Source organism: Nannobrachium achirus (assembly GCF_963921795.1).
Source record: "Nannobrachium achirus genome assembly, chromosome: 2".
NCBI classification, from domain to species: Eukaryota; Metazoa; Chordata; class Actinopteri; order Myctophiformes; family Myctophidae; genus Nannobrachium; species Nannobrachium achirus.
The window spans coordinates 66,265,671-66,291,623 of NC_137811.1; the positions used below are offsets into that span (position 1 = coordinate 66,265,671).

Below are 25,953 nucleotides of genomic sequence, written 5' to 3' on the forward strand. Positions count from 1 at the left end.
GTCCGGGCATTTCGGGCAGTTGATGGAATCGTGCACTTGACATTTGGCACACAGTTAGAACATGCCATATGGAACATTCTTGACTATATAGGGACATCGCAGATTTGTCTTGGGAAACTTGTGGGAGCCAATCAAAGTTGGGGTCTCATAGACTTTACTATACAGTAAAATAATAAATATGCTTTAAGTAGCATGTGAGGGGTCAAACTAGGGTTTTTTCATGATTCTGAATCCAATGCAAGCATTTATTTTGCATTGGAAAAACATTCCTTGGGCTAAAAACGGCCCCCATGGTTTAGTGATGAGTCGTCACTTTTCACAGTTTTGTGGGGGCCGTGTTTCGGAAAGGAATGGTTTTCGTGCAAAACAAATGCTTGCATTGGATTCAGAAACATGAAAACCCCCTAGTTTGACCCCTCACATGCTACTTAAAGCATATTTATTTTTTGTATTATTTTACTGTATAGTAAAGTCTATGAGAGCCCAACTTTGATTGGCTCCCACAAGTTTCCCAAGACAAATCTGCGATGTTCCTATAGCCAAAAATGTTCCATATGGCATGTTCTCAATTTCATGCTTCTTTCATAAAGTGCACAATTTGTCGACTCCCACCAGAGAAAGTCAAAAGTCTAAGTTGAAAAAAGGAAAAAAAAAAAGAAAAAAATCCTTTGTATTTTTTTCTATCATTATTTTTGCTTGTGTGCGTCTGTGCAGCATTCAAACAGTATGATTGCTTATTCTCAAGAACGGAATGATCCAATATTACAGTGCTACATTACATTTGGTATAACATGGTTCTATTGTGAAAATTATTGGTATAACATGGTTCTACATGCTCACAACACCTCGCGATGCGAGGCGTTGTGAGCATGTATATCGGCTATTTTCACAATTTCTGCCTTTATATATTTGACAATTTGGACAATGTTTAATTTGTCATTTTAGAGGTATTAAAAAGTCCTTAAATTGGCACTTTACAAATGTGAAGATACCCTCTATATACTTAAAGTTTATGTTGGTTTGTTTACAGTTGAGTGAGAAAACAATGTTGCACATTAAGTTAATCATCTGGGGACCCACCAAAATAATTGGTGTGTCGTGTTTGATGTGATGACGTCATCAATCGATAAAGTCAACTTCAACTCAACTTTTTACTGAGTCGAGTCGACTTGCAAAAATTACAAGTCGTCAATGCCCTAGTATGAGGGTTTCTGCAATGAGCTCATAATGATTGATCAATCTCCAAGTGTACACTAGTGTATAGTGCTATTAGTGCACATGTGTACTTGGGCGTTGGGTGGCTGACGCACGTGTCAGAAGAATCATTCTGTTGCACATGTGTTTTTTAAAACGGGGGGACCCCCTTTTTCAGTCTCCCCTTTCTCCCTCCCGACTCCCGTTTCCTTCTCGCCTCCCTCTCCCCGAATGTGCTGTACATGGAGGGCGTAGCCCGCGCAGCAGTACAGTACAAACTGTTTAAGTGTTGTGTTTGATGGAATGCATATGGAGGCCTGGGCTGCGTATACAAACGAGAAGTGAGAGAAATGTCCTGTTTACATTTTAAATCAAGTCAAAGTTTACTTGTTGTGCTCCCAGAGGAGCACAAGTAAACTTGGAGCACAAGTGAACTTTAACGCAGAGAACACAAAACACCAAGGCAGACGAAGAAAACGAGTTATAACAAAGATAATAAAGTGAGATAAAACTAGGGGAAAATTGAGAGCCTTTTGCACAAAAAAAGGGAGACAAAAAAAAAAAGCATGTTCTTAACTCTTTGAGTGCCACCCCGTTCACCACTAGAGGGCGCCCAGTGGCCATAGAAAATCCCATAGAGATATGCTGGTATATGCAGAAGCCCTGCAGCCATGACTTGCCTGAACACTTTCCTTTGTGCATGTACAGGAAGAGGATGAAGTTAGCTTGAAGTTAGCTATTGGTTACCAAGCATTTTAGAAGCCTTATTTTCGTCAACTTAGCCATGATTAAACCTTGCACACCTCATGCATGGGGAAAAAAACAGAGAAGAATGAGCTCTAAAAAATCCAATGCAATCCTGGATTGCATTGAAGTGGATTTGTGCAGTTTGTTCACAGCTTTCAAACAAAAAAATCCGATTGGAAATCCGTTAAGGCATTCTTGAGATAATCGCCATTATGTTTTACATGTTATGTAAACAAACATGGCTGCCCTGTATGTTAGATGGGGTTGTATGGGGGTGGAACATGCAAAATCACGATTGAAATCATGTTCACTAGATTTGATGGGGTCCAAAAAAAAAAAAATTCAAAAGATTTTTTTCAATTTTTTTTTTTTTTTTTTTAATATCCCGAACATGTTCGGGATAGGCACTCTGGTATGCGATAATATATCCCGAACATATTCGGGATAGGCACTCAATGAGTTAAGCGTAGGTAGGAGAAGACAGCTGACTCCTTCACTTCAAAGGAGGGAGAGGGAGGCTGCAGCGAAAGGGATCCGAAACAATTACAACATCCTTCCCAAGCATGAGGTGACTGTGCATGTACCACCACACCGGAGTACTGAGAAACAAAAACAAGCTGGCACAATTCAGTGTTAAAACCCAACAACAGCTTGAAAAACTCCCCATTGCACCCTGCAATTAAAATGTTTCACCCTGGCCTCTCCATTGGGCTGTTACTTAGAACTTAAAGGACAACTTTAAGTTTTTTTACAACAAGGGTTCATATTTTAGATTGTAATTAAAGAATATAAAAGATGAGTGTTAAAATTATTTCATTTACTTCTTTCTATTGTTTTAGATATTCTTATTTCACTGTTTGGGGGCATGCTGCGTACAAGTGGCTAAATAAGTCATTTTACACAGAACAAGCCCATTCCCAAGATACAACACAACCTTTCATGGTTGGATGTGACTTATGGGGGCTTGTTTACATACAGCAGAGAGTCGTTGAAATCTCCCACGTAAATACTAACAAGCCTCATCCGTCGTCTGTGGGTGGCAAATGCTTGCCCCGTGGGGTGGGCCACCCACTTTGAACTGGCTGGGCCCTCTGAAACGCGTGCACACACGCATGCACACACACGCACGCACGCACGCACGCACGCACGCACGCACGCACGCACGCACGCACGCACAAACACACACACACACACACACACACACACACACACACACACACACACACACACACACACACACACACAAACACACACACAATGGCTCTCAGCATGGTAGGGTTTTTACGAGAGGTTTTGGCGAACCGAGCCAAGTAAACAAAAGTGCAATTCCAGAAAACGTGTGATGATTAGAAGGCTGTCCAAGTCTAAGGCAAAGCAGCTTGCAAAATACTGCTCGATTCCTGTACCCACAATTGTTTCCGGTGTTGATCAACAGGACAGTGTTTTTTGCAGGTCTTTCAGTCCGAGTGAATTAAAAAAGCACTTGGTTAAGCACCGTTGGTCCGACCAGTTTAACATTCACCAGGTTAACATTGACCAGCGTCGGCAGGTTAGCATTTCACCAGGTTAGCATTCACCAGTGTTAGTTTTACTGAGGTTAGGGTTACTAGGGTTAAGGTTAGGTTCCGTCCCCCATGACTTTCAGCACATCCGCGCAGCCAATCACAAGCTTCCGCTGCCTGAACCGAGTTGCTTTTTTGATCAACTCGGACTGAAAGATCTGCAAAAAACACTCTCCCGTTGGTTAACATGGCAGACTGAAGTGCGTACGACCTATGATGGCTGTGCTTGTGTGCGTTGTTTGCAATTCTGTACATTCTGAACTTCATGCACTGAGTGCATCGGATGCAAGCACTTGTAATGTACACAGTGGCGTCAGTTCAGCAAAAGCTAGGGTATGGCAAAGATGGGAGTCCTCATGGAAAAGAGGAATTACATTTTGTATAACACGGTTCTATTGTGAAAATAGCAGATCTACATGCTGGCGTTGTGAGCATGTAGATCGGCTATTTTCACAATGTCTGAAAAAAACGAGTTTTGTCCGTTTTTTTTACCCAGGTTTCTAAGGTTTCTTGGGCTGGATATGGCAGCCTGGAATGGTTGTTCACGTGCAGCTAAACTTGGCATGTTAGCAAACAGAACAGATAGACAAAAAGACATTCATGGATTTATATTTAAAATTCACTTTTATTCTCCCCCCTGGACCCAGGGTATGGCAGCTGCATACCCCTGCCATACCCAATTGACGCCCCTGAATGTACTTTATAAATGTGGACTCAAATAAATAAATGAAAATGTGTGTGTTTGTGTGTGTGCGTGTGCGTGTGCGTGTGCGTGTGTGTGTGTGTGCGTGTGTGAGCAGGGACAACAGAGGCCTGTCCCGAGAGGCTGCTTGGGGACGAGAGGAGAAGGACGTGTCCTCGTCCCTGTAAGACAGACAAGGACTGTGGGAACAAACGCCAGTGTCTCTGTGACGGCCAGTGTGGGCTCAGCTGTGTAGCCCCTGGTAGGTTCAGTGTGTGTGTGTGTGTGCGCGCGCGCGCGCGCGCGCGTGCGCGTGTGCGCGCGTGTGTGTGTGTGTGTGTGTGTGTGTGTGTGTGTGCGTGTGCGTGTGTGTGTGTACAGTTAACTTTTTCAGCAAAAGTAACAATACCACAAAGTAGAAATACAAGTAAAGGTTACAAGTAAAGGTATTGGCATCAAAATATATTCAAGTACTAAAAGTAAAAGTTCTAATTTTGCACACAATGTCCAAAAATCCTTTGAAAATAGCAATATCTACAAGCTTGTAAATTGGCTATTTTCAAATTGCCACAGTCCTCTGCCACAAGTAGGCCTACTGTATAGAAGAATGTCAGAAGTATAGAGATGGCGAGGACCATTTTCCTGGTCCTTTTCACAAGAAAATGTGTTGCTTTATGGCAATATGAATATCCTATTTATTTAGGCTTGATTTATACTTATACCCAAAGTAGCCGATCTACAATCTCACAACACGCCACGCTGTGATGTGCAGTGAGGCTTTCTGATCGGCTTTTTTGTGTGCATGACATCCAATTAAACTTGCAGACTTGAGGGTTCGGGTTAAAATGGTGGTAAAACTGGCATTTATAAAATTACTCTCCTAAAATGTTGACGACATCCTAACAAGGATAAGTGTGCGTGTGTGTGTGAGAGCATGCGCGGCGGGCACATGCGTGTGCATGTGTGTGTGCATAGTAAATTCCCCTGTGTTAAATGTACTCTGACAGTGTAAAAATTGACCCAAATGGACCCGTAAGGTCCATTTACAACGTCAGACTTAATTTAACACTGAGGATTGTATTGTGCCAGAGTGTGCTATGTGTGTAAATTGCTGCAACTTGGCCTCATCTGTGTGCTCTCCATCGCAACAAATCTGTGTGTGGGTGTGTGTGTGTGTGTGTGTGTGTGTGTGTGTGTGTGTTCTTACATTACTCACCTACTTAGGACCGTTACTAAGAAAACCACCTTCCGTATTAGGACCGTTGACCAAGTTAGGACCAAAATCATGGTCCTAAGTAGGTTTGACCACTATAACAGATAGATAATGTCATTTTAACATGCCTGGTGTTGAAATTGGCATGGTCCTAAAAAGGAGGCATTTTTATATATGGTCCTAAAAAGGAGTCATTTTTACATTTGGTGTGTGTAGAATGGTGTGTGTAGAATTTCGAGTGTGTGTTTTCTTGTGTGTGTCCTACTTAGGACCATCTGGCGAACTTAATATTTTAATTACTGGTGTGTGTAGAATTTTGAAGTGCAAATCTGCCTGGTCAAGTTATGCAATTGCAGTGAGACTAGCGCCTGTGTGTTTGGTAAATGCCATTGAAGGATACATCTACATTGAAGAACATAAAATATATAGAATGAAAAAACTAATAAATGTGTCTCTTTTTTTTGTCTCTTTTTGAATAATAACTTAATTGGCAATTTTCAATGAATTGTTCATCTTTAATGTAGTTTTGTTAGTTAGAACTTCCTCTAAAATAACCTAAAATTCAAATTTATGAGGAGCTAAATAAGTGCCATAATACAATTAATCGACTAATCGTTTAAATAATCGTCCGATTAACCGATTATGAAAATAATAGTTAGTTGCAGCCCTACTCCATATATGTGCCAGGAATACTGATGATATCATCATGTTGACTCATCGTAACAAGTGTCTGGCAGCCCATATGACATCATCATGGTGACTGTGACGTCACTGACGTCACTCTGAATTATTTTGTCTAACCCCAGACAGACAGCCCTTTTATCTCCATATATGGACATAAAAGGACTACAGGCAGGAAGATACCAAGATCTCCATATATGGGCATAAATGGGACACAGACAGACTGAGACCTCCATATATGGGCAATCATCTCCATACATATGTTGTCAGCTGAAAATGCCAGTCAAAAATAAACCGAAACCTCCATTATGGGCAATCATCTCCATACATACATTGTCAGCTGAAAATGCCTGTCAGACCGATACCCAAATATGGAGTTTATTGTCTAACCCCAGACAGACAGTCTGGGATTAAGCATTAAGTATTTTTATTTTTTAATTGTATATTTGTATTGTATTTGCCTGATTCAGGACCCCAGGAAGACTAGAGGCTCATTCATGAGTCTCTAATGGGGATCCTTTAATAAACATAAAACATAAACATAAAACATAAAACATAAAGCCTGTAGCTCTTTTATCTCCACATATGGACATACAAGGGATACAGGCAGAAAGATACTACTGAGATCTACATAAATGGACATTTCTACAATGAATATGTTGTCATGGCAACATGGGCACTGGATCATACTACTACTACTTCTCTATACATGGACCTGACCTCTACACTAATAGATTCCCCGCGACTGAGTAAACTGCGACCTGTGGTCGCGCAAATGTGACATTCGTGCGTCGCTTCCCGCCCTCAGGCGTCTTCCTAGTATTATAATAGCCTATACATTATATATACGGTAATTACATTTTATCATTACAATAATCCATTCCCACTCCTTCTCAGGGTTTATTTAACTGATAAATAACAGTGAATAGCTCTATATCATGATAGTAGTCGTTGCTATAGACTGAGCATACTAGTGTTTGTTACATTTTAACAAACACTTTTTAGCAACGATTAGGCCTGCTATCACAATATTGAGCTATTCACTGTCATTGAACAAACACTATATTAGCAATGATTCCTATCAGGAAGTAGAGCAATTTAACACTTGTGTGAACAAAGCATTGACCTCCAGTCTGCAACAACACGCTTCACGTATAGGCAAACAAAGGCCAGCCTGCTGCACATGTAGACCTCCTGCTTCTGGAACACATACTGTACATCATGCAGAGAGAGTAACTGGGGCCATGCATGGAGATGTTTTCTATTTAGCCATGCTGACGATGATGCTTGAAATTTCAGTAGTCAGTCCCCCAAATTTCCCCCAAAACTACAGGTAGATAGACATTACATGCTAATTAAAAATAGAGACGATTTCAATAAACATTCATTATGTTATATTATTCCAGATGTTATGGTATTTTAAGTTTGCAACAATGTCCAAATTACATTAAAGTTGGCAGCTCATCTCAGTGTGCTGTTTGATTCAAATAACTTGACATGATGCTCAATATGAAACAAAGCTAAATTACAGTAACTCCAAGTGACGTACTGTTGAAACAAGGGAAGCAAATTTAGAACATAAGATAACATTAGAAACAACTTCATTTTCTTATTCCCTACTAACCTGTCAGGTGGCCGGTCAGAGTCATTTTCTTATTCCCTACTAACCTGTCAGGTGGCCGGTTAGAGTCAGCCAAAGGGCCGCATGTGGCCCCTGGGCCTTATAATGCCCGGGTCTGCCTTAGGTACTCCAGCTATAGGCTATGTCCACTGCTTGCCATGTGTTTCACAGGTCTCATGATTCATGGTGTCCTGCCTCAGTCTATTATGTCTGTGCTGTTGGTGCCAGTCCTCAAAGATAAGGCTGGGAAGCTAAATAGCATCTGTTGCCCTTGCCAGTGTCATATCTAAAATATTGGAAAGAATAATTTTAAATTAATAAACTTTGGAGCTGTATGTTCACACTGCAGACAATCAGTTTGGATTTAAAAGTAAACACAGCACTGACCTATGTATCTATGCCTTAAAAGAGCTGGTTGACATAAAATAGCCAGAATTCTACTTTATTTTTGTGTTTTATTGATGCCAGTCAGGCTTTTGATAAAATAAACCATGCCAAGTTATTTATGAAACTGATTGATAGAGGGGTTCCAAGATTTCTGGTCAGATTCCTGGCCTATTGTTATAGGCCAGTTACAGCAGACGTTTCAAGTGAAATGGGGCAATTCTATCTCTGAGCCTTTCCAGGTCAGTAATGGGGTTAGGCAATTTATATATTTTTATATATGGATGACCTGTCCAGAAAGTTAAATGATTGTTACACTGGTTGCTCTGTGGGTGATACTCTTGTCAGTCATCTCATGTACATATAACAAACATAACATATAACAACATATACAAATGGAGGTGAGTGCAGGGTTATCAATTCTCCTGTATAATATACTGTAGGTCAGGGGTGCCCACACTTTTTTAACGTGAGATCTACTTTTAAAATGACTAGCTCAACATGATCTACCCATCCAAAATGTTTCAGCTGAGGGCCTGAGGGGGGCTTTGGAATAGCAGCACTGGCGTTACATTTTAGACGAACAAACTTACTGTAAGGGGGAAATAAATGGGAAATACTGGGGGAAATGTCTTCATCCCATTCTGTATGGAAGTGGTAGGATTTGGGGTTCTTTGTAATGCTACTGACTCTTGAACAAAGCATTGCATTGGAGGTTTGCCTACTTTAGAAGCTATGAAGGGAGCTGACAGGCCTTCTTGATGTCATATTGACCATTTGTTTTTATATTTTAATTATATATTTCTAGAGGCATGTCATGTGGTCTACCTGCACACCCTTGGTGATCTACTGGTAGATCACCATCTACCTTTTGGGCACCCCTGCTGTAGGCACATGACACACAGACTGGTGTCCTGTGATCTGTCACAGGCTCCTACATTGTTTGGCTGGAGCTAAGTAGCTTCCAATAGTCACATTTCTACCAGCTGATGTGTTCATTTTGGTAGCATAATGCAGTGGTTCTCAACCTTTTCTGGCCGTGACCCCCAAAATAATCATATTTGAACGGGGGACCCCCCACCGTGACGAGCACTTGGAATTGTAGGAGTTGGCATTACGTTTAGTTTGACCCCATCTATTCCATTCTGAAAATAGCATGTGTGGTGAGCATGTAGATCGGCTATTTTCACAATTTCTCCCTAATATTTGACAATTTGACCAATGTTTGACCAGAGGTACTAAAAAGATCTTTAAAGTCCTTAAATTGTCACTTTAGAAATGTGCAGATACCCTCTATACACTTACTACTACTACTGTATGTTGGTCTGTTTACTTTTGAGTGAGAAAACAATGTTAACATTTAGCTAAACTACTGGGGACCCCCAAAAATAATTTGGGGACCCCTCTGGGGGTCCCGACCCACAGGTTGAGAACCACTGGCATAATGTACTCCTTTAGTCAACCAGAATAATGTTGTTGTGTTGAGAAATGCAGACTTGTTTATTTATTTTACTCACTCATTGACACAGAGAAATGTATGTCCTGCCACTAAATGAATGAAAAAATGTTCCTCTTAGGTGCATGGGATCCATACCTGGATACTAGACTATAATTATGGACAGTATTATTTTACATACTTTTAAACTTGAAGTACAAAGTCATTTTCAGTCAGTTCCAAGTAACCAAAAAGGGTATTATCTTGGTTGAAACAACTATTTATGGGGTGCCTTGACCCAAAAGGTTTGAGAACCATGTCTTAAAACCAACTGGTAAGAAAAAACGGTGTTGGCTAGAGATGGGACGTTCGCGAACGAATCGAGTCTTTTGAACGGCTCTTTGAAATGAACGATGGGATCCGGTTCGCAGTATAGGGAACCGTTCCTTTCTAATGAACATGTGGTGCACAAGTAGAAGGTTGGAATGTTAATATACTTGAGTAAAAGTGGTATCAAAATATAATTAAAGTAGCCTACAAAGTACCAATAGTAGAAGGTATCAAAATATAATTAAAGTAGCCTACAAAGTACCAATAGTAGAAAGTATTTATTATGCAGAATGTCCTGTTTCACAGGTTTTCCAATGAGTAAAATGTAGAAAAATCATTTGAACTTGTAGTTCGGCTATTTTCAAATGGCAGGTATGTACCTATGTATGTCAGAAATAAATGTATATAGGGTTGAAGTTATTTGTAATTATTATAATCAAAATCTACAAAGTAACTAGTAACTCAAATGAGCCAGTCTTTTGAACGGCTCTTTGAAAGGACGGCTCACTTCAAAGAGCCATAAATCCCATCTCTAGTGTTGGCTGTCTCTCTGCGAGCCTGCATGCAGCCCATACTTCCCCTCCCCCACCCACTGTCAGTGTCGAGTTGATTGTGTGGTAGAAGCACCTGGCGCAGACAGAGCACTGAGCAGCAGCCCATACCTCCCCTCCCCCACCGTCATTGTCGAGTTGATTGTGTAGAAGCAGCTGGTGCAGAGTGAGCACTGAGCAGTCACACAAACACAGCGTTCTTTTCGTCAGACAACATGATGCCTTGTGTGTTTTATTCAGTCAACAAAGAAAACATTTTGCCGGACAGCTGTAAGGTAAGATGAATTAAAAATTGAAAGTGCAATCAATTTGTGCCTAATGTTCGTTTCCACAACGTGTTTAAAGTGTTTCATTCAAGCTGGCTCCATGCTGTTGAATTGGCATACACAGCACGCTGTACTTAGCAGTAATGAAACACAACTTTTGGGACAAACGTTCAGTTTTACCATGCTCCCTGCAATCATGAGCAACTGTTCAAAATGAGTTGTGCTTGTGTTCATATAGTTACAGTGTGTTTAGGTTGCATTGCGATAGCAAAGCACTGCTTTCACTGTCATTTTTGGTTGAGATTTCAAAAGCTGTTTATTGTTACTGTGTGCATGGAATCCACCTAGAAGGCTTTGCTATGTACCTATATTCACAGTGCCACCGTGTTCATGTTGTTTGGAGTGAAATGGACTTTGTAAAGGCATTTATTTTCCTAATAGTATCTCAACCATGTTAACCTATGTGTATGGCAATTAGGCTGCTAGTTGCTATCTGATGTTGCAGTTTGTGTGTGGTTGACCTCAAGTTTTAGAACCACTGCCCTAAATAACGTTTCTCAAACTTAACATTTCAAGGTCTCCCCTTAACTCTTGACAGTGTAGAAATGGCACCAAATGCACCCATTAGGGTCCATTTGATTCTATTTGTACACTGTCAGAGTTACAACTTGTAGAGAGCAGGGGTTTAGTGGAGGGGAAGCTCTCCAGTTCTACAAGTACATATGAATAAACATACATATAAACATATATAAATGCAAACTCAATCAGAACATGCATCTTATCTGGAATGCATTCATTAGTAGTTGGGTGGCAAAGTGAGATTCTGTGATGAGCTTGTAGATCTGCTAATCTTGCTTTTTTATTGTAAAATGACAACCCATACCCTTTATTGTCAATGACTAAAACTAGACTAAAATGTGACCAGTTTTCATTGACCAAAAAAGTGACTAATACAAAAAGTGTAAATAGCTGATCTACAAGCTCAAAACACTCACGATGCATCAGTCTGGCTATAACATATTTGGGAGAAAATGTCTTGATTTTTATTATTGTGCCTCGGACGAGGCCAAGTCTTGTCACAGACACATCTGTCCACGTACGGACATGTTGGTGACCCCTGTCAACAGTTGCATTTGTTTTCTGTGCAGACATCTGCATCTCCTAGAGGAGGGAGCGAGCTGACCGGCGGGCTGCTTGGTTCCGCCCCCCCTCGTCACCTACAGAACAGGTACACACATGTCGTTGTAGTAGTGCTGGCCCAACGCCTCTCACTAGTGTGAGCTTGTAGATCTTTTCTATATGTATGGCAAATTTTCCCCTCAGAATAGGGAGGGACGCTAGGGTACAAGGGGTAGATGTAAAAAGGTTACATCACACAAAGATTTTGTGGCCCCTGTAGTAACTCTCTAGAACCCCTGGATAAAGTTTTGTGTCCACATTGTTCTCAAAGTAGGGTCCAGGGGGCCCCAGATAGATGGATAGTTACGAATCAAATGGAACCTTATCGCTCTGTAACTCTGAGAGTGTGCAAATGGAATGGAACCGTGAGTCCATTTGGTTCCATTTGTACACTCGAAGTTACATTCAAATTGATTATACTAAATAAATAAGAGTCACAGAGATAGAAATTACATTAAATGGGGGTCCGTAGCTCAATGGATTTCAAACTGGGGCAAATTAAAATGCTTGAGAATCACTGCTTAAGCCGTAAATCTTCTCTTGTGGAGGTCCATCTTGTTTTCAACTGGGGGTCTGCAATAGTACAGTGACAGTACAGACTGCTGATTTCTTAAACAAGTTACTTTATTCCAGACTTTTAAAACGTGTTTTAGTGACACAGTAACACTACACCATGCATTTGTGTCACGATACACTGTCATAATTTTTCACCGCTAACGTTAAAACCTGTTGTCATTACAGAAAGGGTGTATTGATGCCCACCAGCCACAACAATGGTCCCCCTAAGAGATGCAGCCCCAGTAAAGACAGGTTAGCAGTAGTTGTACATTGACTATGATTACTTATGTTTTAGCTTAATTGTTTTACTTTCCTCTACATGTACTAAGTCACTCTGCATTAGGAGTGAGTGTCTGCTCTAATGCCTACATTGTCAATTGTACAGGGACCAGACAAACAGTGGCCGTTCACGTTCCAGGTCAGTTTCCTGGTTTAAGGGACTGAGTGAGGAAAGAACCAGTGTCAACAGCCGCCGGCGCTCTTTAAGCCGCAGCTTCAGTCCTGGAGATGGCTCCAGGTACACACCACACGATTTCATATGTGAATCTGCGATTTTCCAATATGATAACCTAGAGACTTTCTGTAAAGTGTGCAAGATAGCCATCTGGGGAGGTGGATTGCACTACACATAAAATGTAATTGAAACTGGTATAATGAACCAAAGCCGTTTATCTTTATTTTCACAGTATTTTATGATTTAAATATCTACAAGCTCGCAGCGCGGAGCTTGTATATCTGCTATTTTTCACTGGTTAAAGCAGTCAATAATTCTAGGCCTAAATGGGTTAATTACCATAGCATGTAGTAAGTTGTTCTGCACTAAAGTGTCTGCTCTAATGCCTACATTGTCAATTGTACAGGGATAACGGCCGCAGTGTCTATTCACGGTCAAGGTCAGTGTCCAGTCGCAGTACTCAGAGCGAGGACAGAACCAGTGCCAAGAGCCGGCCGCACAGACGCTCAAGGTTCCGGCCTAGGACTCGCAGCAGAGGACGCAGCGTAGCGCACAAGGTACTGAACTCATTTACTTCATTCAGCTCAGTTACCATCTATATAATATAGATAATAATATCTTTACTGTATATACAGTAAGATTGACAGTCCTCGCCGTCAACCGCGCCATGGTGTTAACCCTTTCACTGACGGTGAGCGTCGTCAAGGGCAGCAGAACAGTTAAGGGATAGTTCAGATCTTTTGAAGTATGGTTGTACGGTTTACTTATCTATACTCTAAGCTTTGCCCGTCTGCAGTAGTAGTTAGTAGGTAGTAGGTAGTCAAACAGATTTGGTTTAATTTTGTCGGACGGGCAATTTGAGTAAGATACTAAATATCTTACTAAACTAAATATCTTACAAATATGATTCTGAGGAAGGTTTCAGTGGATGGAATGGCATCTCTTACTGAACTTGCTTGTCCAAGACTCCATCCCTGTCCTGTTGCCTGACTCTCCAAATTGGCTGTACACCTTTTACTGTAGGTAGTAAAAAAAACATTGGCTATGGATGAGCTTCATCTACATCCCCACTTCAAAAGATCTTAAATATTTTTAAAGGTTGTTAATGTTTCTGCTTCTTGACTTATGTAACTGCGGTAACAAACATCTGTGTTTCTGTTGTAGCTGACCGAAGACATGGACTCTGAAACTACCTGCGATGGGAGTGACCGCACTTACAAGCCAAGGGCTTCGGAAGAATCTAGTACTGAGGCAGAGTCAGAACCAACAACCGGTGAAAAGGATCACCTGTGCCAGAGTGACTTTGGCAAGATTGCTCCAAATTATTTTTCTCTCAGTCATGGGTTTGTTTCCCAAAAGCTCATTATAGAAGTGTTTCTGCTTTTCACTCATGTGGATGTGAATTTTCTTTACATCTTCTGCCAACGGAAGTATCTTAGGCTTGTTCCATTTAAGCTCTTCAAGAGCAGCAGAAGAGACGAGTTCATTCCACCAAAGACTGTACAGTTGTCTGAATCCTTGGACAGACTGCTTCAAATCATTGTTCTGTGACGAAAGGGCCTCAGCCTCTAAGACATCAGCTACTTTCTGCATGTGCATTCCTAACTTTAATGCCAGTGAGGGTTTCCCAAATCTGTTTGTCTCTTCTACATACTTAGCTGTTGCATAGACAGCACCGATAAAGTGCATAAAATGTTGTGGATGGACATAATCCTTAACCTCTTTTACGGGGGTCATCGTCCGCCCGTGGATCAGCAGATCCCCCAGTCCCCGCATGAGTTGCCGAACATTATTAGATTGTGTGGGAGTGTCACGCTGTTTGTTAAACAATTTTTCTCCAACCTTCAGAATGTATGCGTCTCCTTTGACAGCATGGGAAATGTCATCCCGCTTCATTGTATTAACAAGATTCCATAGCTTCTTCCTCACAGTATTAGGTACTGGTTGACCACCAGCACAGAGAACCTGGATTTGTGTCTTTACAGACATTGTACTGCGAATCTCCCGGGCTAGTGTGCAGCGTTTAGCATGCTTCCACATGAACTTCCTTTTATAACAACCACCGCACCCTATACAATGTGCATAATGACGAAAGTTTGTCTTCGCATCGCTCTCTTGTTTACAAGGAACCATTACCCCTTTGCCTTCCTTGATAGTTTCAATGTTATTTGCCTGATTAACTTTTTTTCTAAGCAGGGCCAGCTGAGCCTTCCTCTCCTTCGACTTCTTTGCATACATGAGTGCATTAGCCACCTCCAGTTCTTCTTTATGCCGTCGCTCCATATGTCTAGCTATTTTTGCCTGTGGTTCGCCGCAAAAAAGGCAAAAGTGTCTCTTCTGATGGTATTTTTTTTCGCCATTTTTTTGGATGACCTGACTTAGATGAACAGAATTGCAGTCTTCGTCTGAATCTTCAGTATGAATTGGACGTCTACTGTTGGTCTTCCCTTTTTTTTCCTTTGGACTGGTGACATTGGCTCTTTGTTGCTAGAAGTACCACCAGTTTGGCAATGTTTTTGGACGACCTGACTTAAACGAATAGAATCGCAGTCTTACATGTGTTCTCTCATGATGCTTTGCATTGTTCAGGCACCGTCATTGTGGTTAAAAATATTGTGGGAAGAAGTTGTATGGGGGTTCTGTTGCTTTGCTTCGGATCGTCCAAGTCTCTCTTAATTTAAGGCAGGGGTGGGCAACTTTGATGATGGCGAGGGCCACTATATTTCCACCTTCACTCCAGAGGGCCACATTGCATATTGCTACATCCTACTTTGCCATTCTAGTATTGCATACAATCGAGCAAAAATAGCCGATCTACAAGCTCAAAACGCATCGCGCTGCGATGCATTTTGAGCTTGTAGATCGGCTATTTTTGCTTCTTTTAATTTGGAATCCTGAATTATTTTTAGTTATTTCTTAATTGGAATCCTGAAATGTAACATTTTGATTTAATTTCAAATGCATGTATTTATATACTCATGTTAACTTTATGAACCTGATTACAAATACATTGGACATAAAAAATACATTTTAATACTACTATACTAGTGGTCATTAAGCTACTAATATAGACAGAATTTAAGCAGTTCATGTTTGCAATTGTAACTGCTGAAATCAATAATATATTCAGTATTCTGACCTGAGGGCCGCATTGACTAAAGGTGGGGGCTGCATGTGGCCCCCGGGCCACCAGTTGCCCATGTATGATTTAAGGGGTTGTGAATTAATGTTTCTGAATAAACCTTTTGTGCTGGAGTCTTATGTCTGTTTGACATTTCTAATGTGTCTGACTTTTTTTTCTTTGATTGTTTTGTTATCCTGACACCGCCATGTCAAGTCTCTCGCTTCCTCTCAGTTGCCAGTTCTCATTATTATCTGTAATCAGGCCAATGATGGCGGTGTCATTTACCGAACCTTGGTTCGTTTCTGTTAACCGGCCGGGAACAGACTTGCGTTTCCACCAGATTGAACCAGAACCGTTGTCCCCATTTCAGTTCCACGGTTCACTGCAAAAACAAGGAATTTGTGGTTCCAATCCCGAACCAACTTTTACAGTTCGGAACCAACTTGGTTCTCGGTGGAAACACTCACCACTGGTTCATCCCCGAAGAACCAAACCAGTTCTTAGCCGTAGAAAAGGCCTTATTGTATTTCAGTCGGGTTGTGCACACGTGCAGGATAAAGTTTTGATGGAACTGCAGTTGTGTTTTTTGGAGTAGATGTCGCAGTCCACCATTCAGGCCAATAGATATATACATTCACACTCCAGAGTATGCTTCCTTCTTTAAATGCCAGTTGTGAGATGTTTTGATGCCATGTTAATGTGTACAGTATATAAAACGGACATCGCAGTAGACATCTGATATAACAATCTTGAAATATTTGTATAGGTTTATGCAGTCAAAATTCAAAAAAGAAAACGAGTGCTACACAAGAGGTATAACCTGTTTTATTTTAACATTTTAGTTTTGTGCTTTACATTTTGATACAAAAGTCTTTTACTCAAGTAACATCTTGAAAACAGGCCTTTGGTGCCATTGGTACTTTTACTAAAACATTTGATTACTTTTTACACCACTGCTAAACTGTACTGCCATTTGAGGCATTGATTTCTCATGTCTACATTAATGCTTTTACTCCTAGGTCTAGATAGGGCTGTGTTGCGACCCTCTGATATGGCCATGGAGATTTTGCAGTATGTTTCCCCCCCTCCAAGACAAACTACATCTGGAGGATAGATTAAAACTATTTGGTTAAGTGAACTAAAGCTGTTTTTATTTCTATCACATTAAAAACGGGTGATTCATTCTATACAGTATATTTGATTAAGCTCATAAGAGACGATACATTAAAGTTAACAAAAAGTTTTACCTTTTTTCCCCCCCTTTTTTAGACGGTCCTAACAAGTACAGTAAAAATGACAATGTCTAGAATGTTCCCTTCTTTAAATCTGAGGTGATAGTATTAAAATAGATTTTTTTTCATGTTCAGGAGTGTAATGCATATGTTTCTACGATGTCTAGAAAGAGTGGTCCTAACAAGTACAGTAAAAATGACAATGTCTAGAATGTTCCCTTCTTTAAATCTGCGGTGATAGTATTAAAATAGATTTTTTTTCATGTTCAGGGGTGTAAAGCATATGTTTCTACAATGTCTAGAAAGGGTGGTCCTAAAACGTTCAGCATTAGTCAGAGGTCCTAAGAAGTTAAGTTATGTGAGAATGTGTGTGTGTGTGTGTGTGTGTGTGTGTGTGTGTGTGTGTGTGTGTGTCCATGTGAGAGGGAGAGCTTTTTTGTGAACATCTAAACAACTACTCATGTGTACACTCTAATCTGTGTGTCTGTGCGTGCATGCAAAGTTACCCATAATGCATCTATTTGTGTGTGTTCAGTCAGTGTTTTTCTGGGTCTGCACAAAAACAGAGTATATTTTCTCCTCCATCCCCAAACACACACCCTGTGTGCCGCTGTTTCGAGGTCCCGGTAGCCCCAGGCTATAACCTGCCCACTCTGGTGAATGCTAACCTGGTGAATGCTAACCCTAACCCTAAGCCTAAGCCCTAACCCCAAACCTAACCCTAAGGTTACAAACATTTTCAGGCATGGCTTCCTCTCTGGCAATGTGGGACACCGGTAAAAACCATCTGTCCTCTCAGGTGCATACTGTTGGCTAATCAACCACACCCATTTATGCCCTTAGCTCCCAATCAAGCCTGGAATTGGCATGCCCACAAAACATCTAATTAACCAATAATCAGTGGTGAAAGTGGTTTGAAATTCTTGCCGGAACTGTCGCCGCGTGGCCGAAAAAAATTTGGGAGGCTCTAATCCCCCAAAACCCCTGAAATGCATAGAAAACTGCATTTTGGGAGGCCCACCTGCTGCCCTTCTATAATAAGCCTCTTCATATTGTTCATTGTTCCATACAGAAGGGTAAGCATGTATATATATATATTATTATTATATTTATTATATTATTATATATATTATTATTAATATTATTATAACCAGTTATCTAAAGTAACTAAGTAGACCTACATTTACTAAAGTACTGTATTTAAGTACAGGTTTTAAGTATAGCCTAGCCTACTTTACTGGAGTATTTCCAATACTTTTAATTCTACTCCACTACATCTCCCATTTCCAGATGCAGAATTTAATCATTTTGGTCTATTCTGCATTTATTGCCGCATGCAGGCACAGACACGAGTCCTCCTAGAGATGGGATTTATGGCTATTTGAAGTGAGCCGGATCTCTGGGATCCGTTCCTTTCAAAGAGCCGTTCAAAAGACGTAGGCCAACATTTTGATACTTCTACTACTCAAGTACATTAACATTCCAAACTTCTACTTGATTGCAGTATTGATATTTCTAAAGAAATTGAGTAATTTTCCCACCACTGTTCATTAGAAAGGAACGGCTCCCTACTGTGAACCGAATCCTATCGTTCATTTCAAAGAGCCGTTCAAAAGACTCGATTCGTTCGCGAACGTCCCACCCACTCGCTCCGTGTCAAACAAACACTGAAACGCAAACAGACTGGATCACACTGACCTACACAAACCCACGGGAATAATTTAGAAGCACTTTATCAGAAAATATAACTAGTAACACTTGTGTACTGTATGTTAATCTGACTTTAGTATAGGCTATTGTTTTCTTCCTGGACGTGCGTTTGTGGCTGGCTATTTAACATGGGATTTTGACAGCTGGCTTCTCCTCTTCTTAACGGAACGCCGTTCCGGCCCCGAATGTTTTAACGGAACGGGGGTTCCGGCCGTTCCGGCTCACTTTCACCACTGCCAATAATGTCAAACTAATATAACTAACCAGTAAGACTCCCTAATCGGGAGATTTATCTGCATTTTATGTGAGCTGCAGTGGAGGGGGTCCTCCACTGGGGGCGTCACCACTTTTGCATCCGTTCTGGAGCACGAGGAGTGGGTGGTCCCCGGGAATTCCCTGTGAGCAGCCCCGTTGGGGTGGTCATTTGGTCATTTTTGCACATTTGGTCATTTTTTACACTTGGGGGTCCCCCAGGGAGCTGGGGGTCCCTGGGGCTCGGGGGGTCCTTGGAGGTTGTAGTTTGGCAGGCAAGGAGTGTGTGTGCAAAATGTGGCATGGATCGGGTCAACGGTTGCGGAGATATGAGCAGGGAAAAAGTGTGACGTGTGACCACATTTGGTCATTTTTTACATCTGGGGTCCCCACATTTGGTCATTTTTTACATCTGGGGGTCCCCCAGGGACCTGGGGGTCCCTGGGGCTCCGGGGGTCCTTGGAGGTTGTAGTTTGGCAGTCAAGGAGTGTGTGTGCAAAATTTGGCATGGATGGGGGCAACGGTTGTGGAGATATGAGCAGGGCAAAAGTGTGACGGACGGACGGACTGACTCACTCACCCACGGACAGCCTGTGGAGGTTTTGGTAGTAAATGCGACCTACGGTCGCAATAATGCCAATTAATACCAAATAATCACAACTATAATAATGACAATAATTGCGACCGTCAGGTCGCATTTACTATCAAAACCTCCACCGGCTGTCTGTCAGTCAGTCCGTCCGTCCGTCAGTCAGTCCGTCCGTCAGTCTGTCTGTCACGTCACACTTTTGCCCTACTCATATCTCCGCCATCGTTGCCCCTATCCATGTGAAATTTTCCACACACACTCCTTGACTGCCAAACCACAACCTTCAGGACCCCCGGACCTCCACAGACTCCCAGGGACCCCCAGGGACCCCCTGCCACCGGCGGCAAATAGTGCAGAAATGACCAAATCAACACCCCAATTGGGCTACTCACGGGGAATTCCCGGGGACCACCGACTCCTGCTGCTCCAACAGTCCTTCACCTTCATTGGTTTAACTTTGCCACGCCCCCTCCCCTCATTGGCCAAAACTTTATTTGGCTTTACTCATCAACCGTTTGTCGTACAAACTTCTGGGTGGTATCAATTGACTTGATTAAGAGTCCTTCACCTTAATTGGTTTACCTTTGCCCCGCCCCCTCCTATGATTGGCCGAAACTTGATTTGGCTTTTCTCATCAACCGTTTGTCGTACAAACTTCTGGGTGGTATCAATTGACTTGATTAAGAGTCCTTCACCTTAATTGGTTTAACTTGGCCCAAACTTTATTTGGCTTTTCTCATCAACCGTTTCTCGTACAAACTTGTGGGTGGAACCAATGCCACTTACAGGCCTCTTTGTGTATACTGTGACCTGACGGTCGCTTATCTCCCGATTAGGGAGTCTTACTGGTATCTAACAAACTAAAGCAGTGCAATGGCTTCTACACTAACGCTAACCGGACTACTGGGACGTCGAAACAACGGGATCTCGGAATACTGAGATTTTGCCTGCCAGCCCAGCCCAGCGCTGGCTTCACGCATGGTGGCATGTGAGGACATTCTGCACAGCTGCTGTCAAGAGTTACACGAGCTCATTAGTGGCCTGTTTAAATACATGGTCTTGATGCTAATCATTCTAACTGTACTGCAGAGCAAAGGAACACGAGCAGAGCAACACGGTGTCACAGTGCTCACATCTTCACCTCCCATCCTCCTCTCCCCCTCCCCCCTGTGGAGGATTATATTATTATCATGATTGATTATGTGTGACGATATAGAGTAGATCAGGGGTCTTCAACAAGGGGTCCGGGACCCCCAGGGGGTCCTCAGAGTTACTACAGGGGGTCCTCCAAATCTTTGAGTGATAGAAAGTTTTTTTCTCCATTTTTATAGTATATCATTATATATCCATATCCATATTCTGTGGGGGGAAAAGAACAGACTAATTACAGAGTGAAAGGTCAAGTTTATTAAGTATTGACGGATCAAGTGGTTAAATATCTGGAAACACAAATTGACATGAATCCAAAATATGCTGATGATTGTGCTGTCAAACAATGAAACTATATTCTATGAACAGGTTGTGGGGGTCCCTGCTTCATCTCTCTTGACTAAGGGGTCCTTGGCCTGAAAATGTTGAAGATGTAAAGCCCCAGTTCATCACACAAGGCCGTCGCACAAAAGTAGTAAAAACAGCAGATCTACAAGCACAGAACGCCTTGCACCGCGAGGCGTTGTGTGCTTGTAGATCGGCTGTTTTCACTTGTCCAAATCATTTTTAAAATGATAAATACAAAACGAACAGTATTTGGACATACACGAGGTTTCCACCCGACAACGACAATATCATGTGTAAATCATAACCACCACCACCTAATACTTTGTCTTGTCTCCTCATTTTCTCATTGATTATTGATTGATCTGAATTCCTCCACAACTCTCTCCTCTCCTCCCCTCCCCTCCCTTCCCCTCTCCCCTCCCCTCCTCTCCTCTCCTCTCCTCTCCTCTCCTCTCCTCTCCTTCTCCTCTCCTTCTCCTCTCCTCTCTCCTCCAGGTCGTACATGTCCCTGGCCCCTGCCTTCGGGTCCTAACTCCTCGTCTCGCCTGCTGTCTCCCACCCACTCCTTCTCGGCTCTGCTGGAGGTGCGCTGTGACCCTGGTGCCCTCCTGCCCAGCGGTCTGGACGCAACCATCCGCCGTTGCCAGGGCGACCGGCAGTGGAGCGGCGACGAGCCTGTTTGCACAGGTGGGTGCAGGGACGTGCAGAGAATCTCAGAGAGGCAGGGGCTGACATTTCTGAAAGGGCCTTTTTTGGTGAAAATATCGAAAATAGCCGCTGAGATGCGTTGTGAGCTTGGAGGTCGTTCGATGCTTGATTTCTACACAGAGAGGGCAATTCTTACAACAACAATAATAATAATCTTTATTGTCCCCTAAGGGAAATTTGTCTTCACAAGTCTGTTCAACACAAAAAACAACATATAACCACAACACATCACAGGACAGATCATCAGGACCCCACTATTTACAGAAAACCATCCTAGTGACGGGGGTGATTGCTTAGCAGCTTGTATAGTGCGGTGATGGCTGAGGGGACAAAATAAGATAAAAGATAAAAAAAATAAGATGCTGCATTCAAGTTCAGGAGAGTTTGGACAAGGCTATTCTCTTGAATGCTGCCTTCAGGTATGGCATGGAAAGAGGGCATTTGCATTTCTTTCACCACAGTAAAAACTGCATTCATGGTCTGGAGAGGGCACTTTTTACAGACGGATAAAAGGGCAGGGGCTCAAGCCTAGCCTGCGGTGCCAGCCTCTTTCACAGTGGTGATGTGCAGTCTGGAACCCTATAGGCTAGCTCAAGCCTCCTTTGATGTCTATGTGTGCACGTGCCATGGGTGGGTTGGCTGGCCACAAAGTATACATACAGTACGCCCGCAACTCTGAGAGTGTACGAACTCTCAGAGTTACTGACCTGAAAGGGTCCATTTGGTGTGTGTGTATGTACATTTGAAAATGTGTTTCGCTGTGACTTTACTTTACATATCTCTTTTTTGAGAAATAAAAACTGCTTTTGTGTGCGTGCATGTGTGCGTGTGTGTGTGTGTGTGTGTGTGTGTGTGTGTGTGTGTGTGTGTGTGTGTGTGTGTGCGTGCGTGCATGCGTGTGCGTGTGTGCGTGTGTGTGTGTGTGTGTGTGTGTGTGTGTGTGTGTGTGCACGCATGTCTGTGTGTGTGTGTGTGTGTGTGTGTGTGTGTGTGTGTGTGTGCACGCTGTGTCAGCCGTCACGTTGCACAGCTGGGACACATGCACTCGACTTCATCACCATGGCAACTGAAGCATCAGCTGTTCACGTTGGCTGGCCAAAGATGTGGCGGTGTGTGTGTGTGTGTGTGTGTGTGTGTGTGTGTGTGTGTGTGTGTGTGTGTGTGTGTGTGTGTGTGCTTGTAATTACTGCACTTGTCCCCACAAGTGCAGTAGAATGTGAGAACTAGACATAGTGGGGACAAATGGTCGTTTGGAGATTTCTCTGCCTAATATTTCTCCCATTTTCAATGCTGTCCTAAAATCTATAGATGTCCTCACAAGGTATAGGAATACAAACCTGTTTGGTTTTCTACAACAAGGGTTCATATCGTCGTTGTCGGATGAAAACCTAATTGTACAAAACCGTTCATTTTGCATTTATCATTTTAAAAATGATTAAACTAGTGAAAACAGCCGGTCTACAAGCACAAACTGCCTAGCACAGTGACAATATTTTAGTGATTATGTTGCGAGGAAAACGTTGAGATAATAGCCATTTTGGTTAGAACTGACTGAAAATAACTTTGTACTTCAAGTTTAAAATGATACTAAATATTTTTTCAAGTGTCTAAATAAATTCCAAATATTATCAAATGATCTCGTGGCACCCCTGGACTGCCGTTGCGGCACCCCAGGGTGCCCCGTCACCCACTTTGAAAACCCCTGTCCTAAAATGTAGATGTCCTCACAAGGGATAGGAATACAAACCTGATTGTTTTTTTACAACAAGGGTTCATATTTTAGATAGTCATTAGAGAAAAGAAAAGATGAGTGTTAAAATGTTTTCATTTACTTCTTTCTATCGTTTTAGTGGTTCTAACAATTTTGATTTGCATGCATGCCCTCAGGTTGGGGTCATGCATGCAAGTGGCTAAATATGTCTTTTTAGAATTTAGACACAATAAGCCCATTCCCAAGATGCACCGCAATCTTTCATGGGCAGATGTGACTTACTGTATGGACTATGGGGGCTGGTGACAATTTCAGTAACAAAGAAATTGTCAGCTTATTGTGTCTAAAAACACATATTTAGCCACTTGTACGCATGCCCCCAACCACTGAAATCAAAATACTAAAAATGGCTAAAACGTGACGAACATTTTAACACTCGTTTTCTTTTAAATCTAAAATATGAACCCTAGTTGTAAAAAACTAAAGTTGTCCTTTAAGTGTGTGTGTGTGTGTGTGTGTGTGTGTGTGTGTGTGTGTGTGTGTGTGTGTGTGTGAGTGTTTGTGTGTGCCAGGGGCGAAGCCAAAAAAGCATTTTTTTCACAGAGTAGAAGGAGCCCCAGCAGCAACCAGTAGAAATGGAACAGTGCAACACACATTCAGTTATTTATTTTTACCCTTTTTTCTCCCCGATTTAGTCGTTAATATGCCAATTATGTCCTCCCCACACACATTGGTGTGTTGTCACTGCTGTTGTACTGTACTGTACTGTACTGTACTGTACTGTACTGTACTGTACCCTACCTGCCAGTGAGGAGCCCCCACCGGGAGGACACTTTGTCCTACTCCTCCCGCCTCCAGCCCGTAGGAGGACATGCAGTGACAAATATCGCCTTCCCTCCCCTGAACAAGGGCCAAATTGGCCAATTGTGTTTGTCATGGGCAGCCCGTGCCCTACACACACACACACGCACGCACGCACGCACGCATGCACACGCACGCACGCACGCACGCACACACACACACACACACACACAATCGAGGACCTTGCACACGCACCACTCAGCTGAGTCAAATTTGACTAATTGACATCGCCAGCTGGATTGGAAGTGACTGTTCAATAGTGTTGCAGATTTCCTCCATGCTCTACAAATGGACATTTGTAAGTAACGCACGAGGACTGAATGTGTTTTAAACGTGTATATTTATTGACACTGTATGGAAGTTAATTTTGTGTTGGTCGTCTCCACACTACAGTGCTTGAGGACCGGTGTTTGCTCATATGTTTGTAGGCCTATAATGTTTGGTCTTATTTAACACTCTGCGAGTGCAGGGGAAACAGTTGAATTAGTTGGTAAAATCCTTTAAGGTGTTGTGTAATATAACTCAGCCAGGTTTGAGTAATTGGGTTACTGATTATGGTATGGTTTGCCTCACTTGTTTAAAAGGCTTGTATGCTAAGGCATTTCAGTTTGGCTTGAGGCTAGCCAGAGAGGCAGAGACAACAGGGGAGAGCTGCCTGCCAGTAGCCTGGGTTGCTCATACTAATTCCTAACTACGTGTGGCATATTAGTCTGGACTCGGGAGCAGAATTTTCATTTCCAAGGGTGGTTTAAAAAAATGTCAAGGTGACTTGCTCTTAATTGCTCCCTCTGAACTTCAAAGGGGTTGTGAGCTGCGGTAATTGATTAAGCCATACAAGTGTCAATAGCTTGTTAGTTCAATGAAAGCACGACCTGTTTGATGTCTGTAATATGTGGAGGGGGGAATGTGTTTGTATACACACAGACTCGCCTGATTGGCTGAATGGTTCTGAACCAGGCCACCACCCACCACGTGCGCCAAGCCTACAGCCCTGTTTGGCTAGCCCTTTCTGAGGGCTGGTGGAAAAAGCTTATTTAATGTGAAGGGCCAGACTATGCAGTCTGGTTTATTAACCAGGCTAGCCTGCCAGGGCCTTTATGGAATGTTTTAGCCTGCCAACAATAGTATCTCGAATGTTAATTTCTCGTTCCGATTCTTGGGAACTTTGTTTTGGCCAGTCGTTATTTTTGTAACCTCGTGTCACCAGGCTTTCTCAGAGGAAAGCCTGGTATTCATTTACAACATAGGCCGTGCCATCCGGTTTGGTGTGCCATCCGGCCTAAGTTCCGGCCAAAGAGTAGTTCCGTTTTGACAGCAAAATGACTTAGGACGCCATTCACTCCCGACCGGATCAGAAGCCCAAAATTGGAAGCGATCCCGGGCTATTATTTTTTAATCATCTTTGCCCAGGC

At 42.4% G+C, this 25,953-nt stretch overlaps 1 protein-coding gene across 1 annotated transcript in view; it reads left to right on the top strand.

Moving 5' to 3' along the window:
• ntd5 (ntl-dependent gene 5) overlaps positions 1-25,953 on the top strand; it is a gene marked incomplete at both ends in the record, with an annotated part of 53,900 nt that overhangs the window by 1,105 nt on the left and 26,842 nt on the right. The window contains 2 exons of the mRNA XM_080743598.1: positions 4,304-4,447; positions 21,757-21,948. Of these exons, the coding sequence (XP_080599724.1) occupies positions 4,304-4,447; positions 21,757-21,948 (336 nt within the window). The remainder of the gene's footprint in view (positions 1-4,303; positions 4,448-21,756; positions 21,949-25,953) is intronic.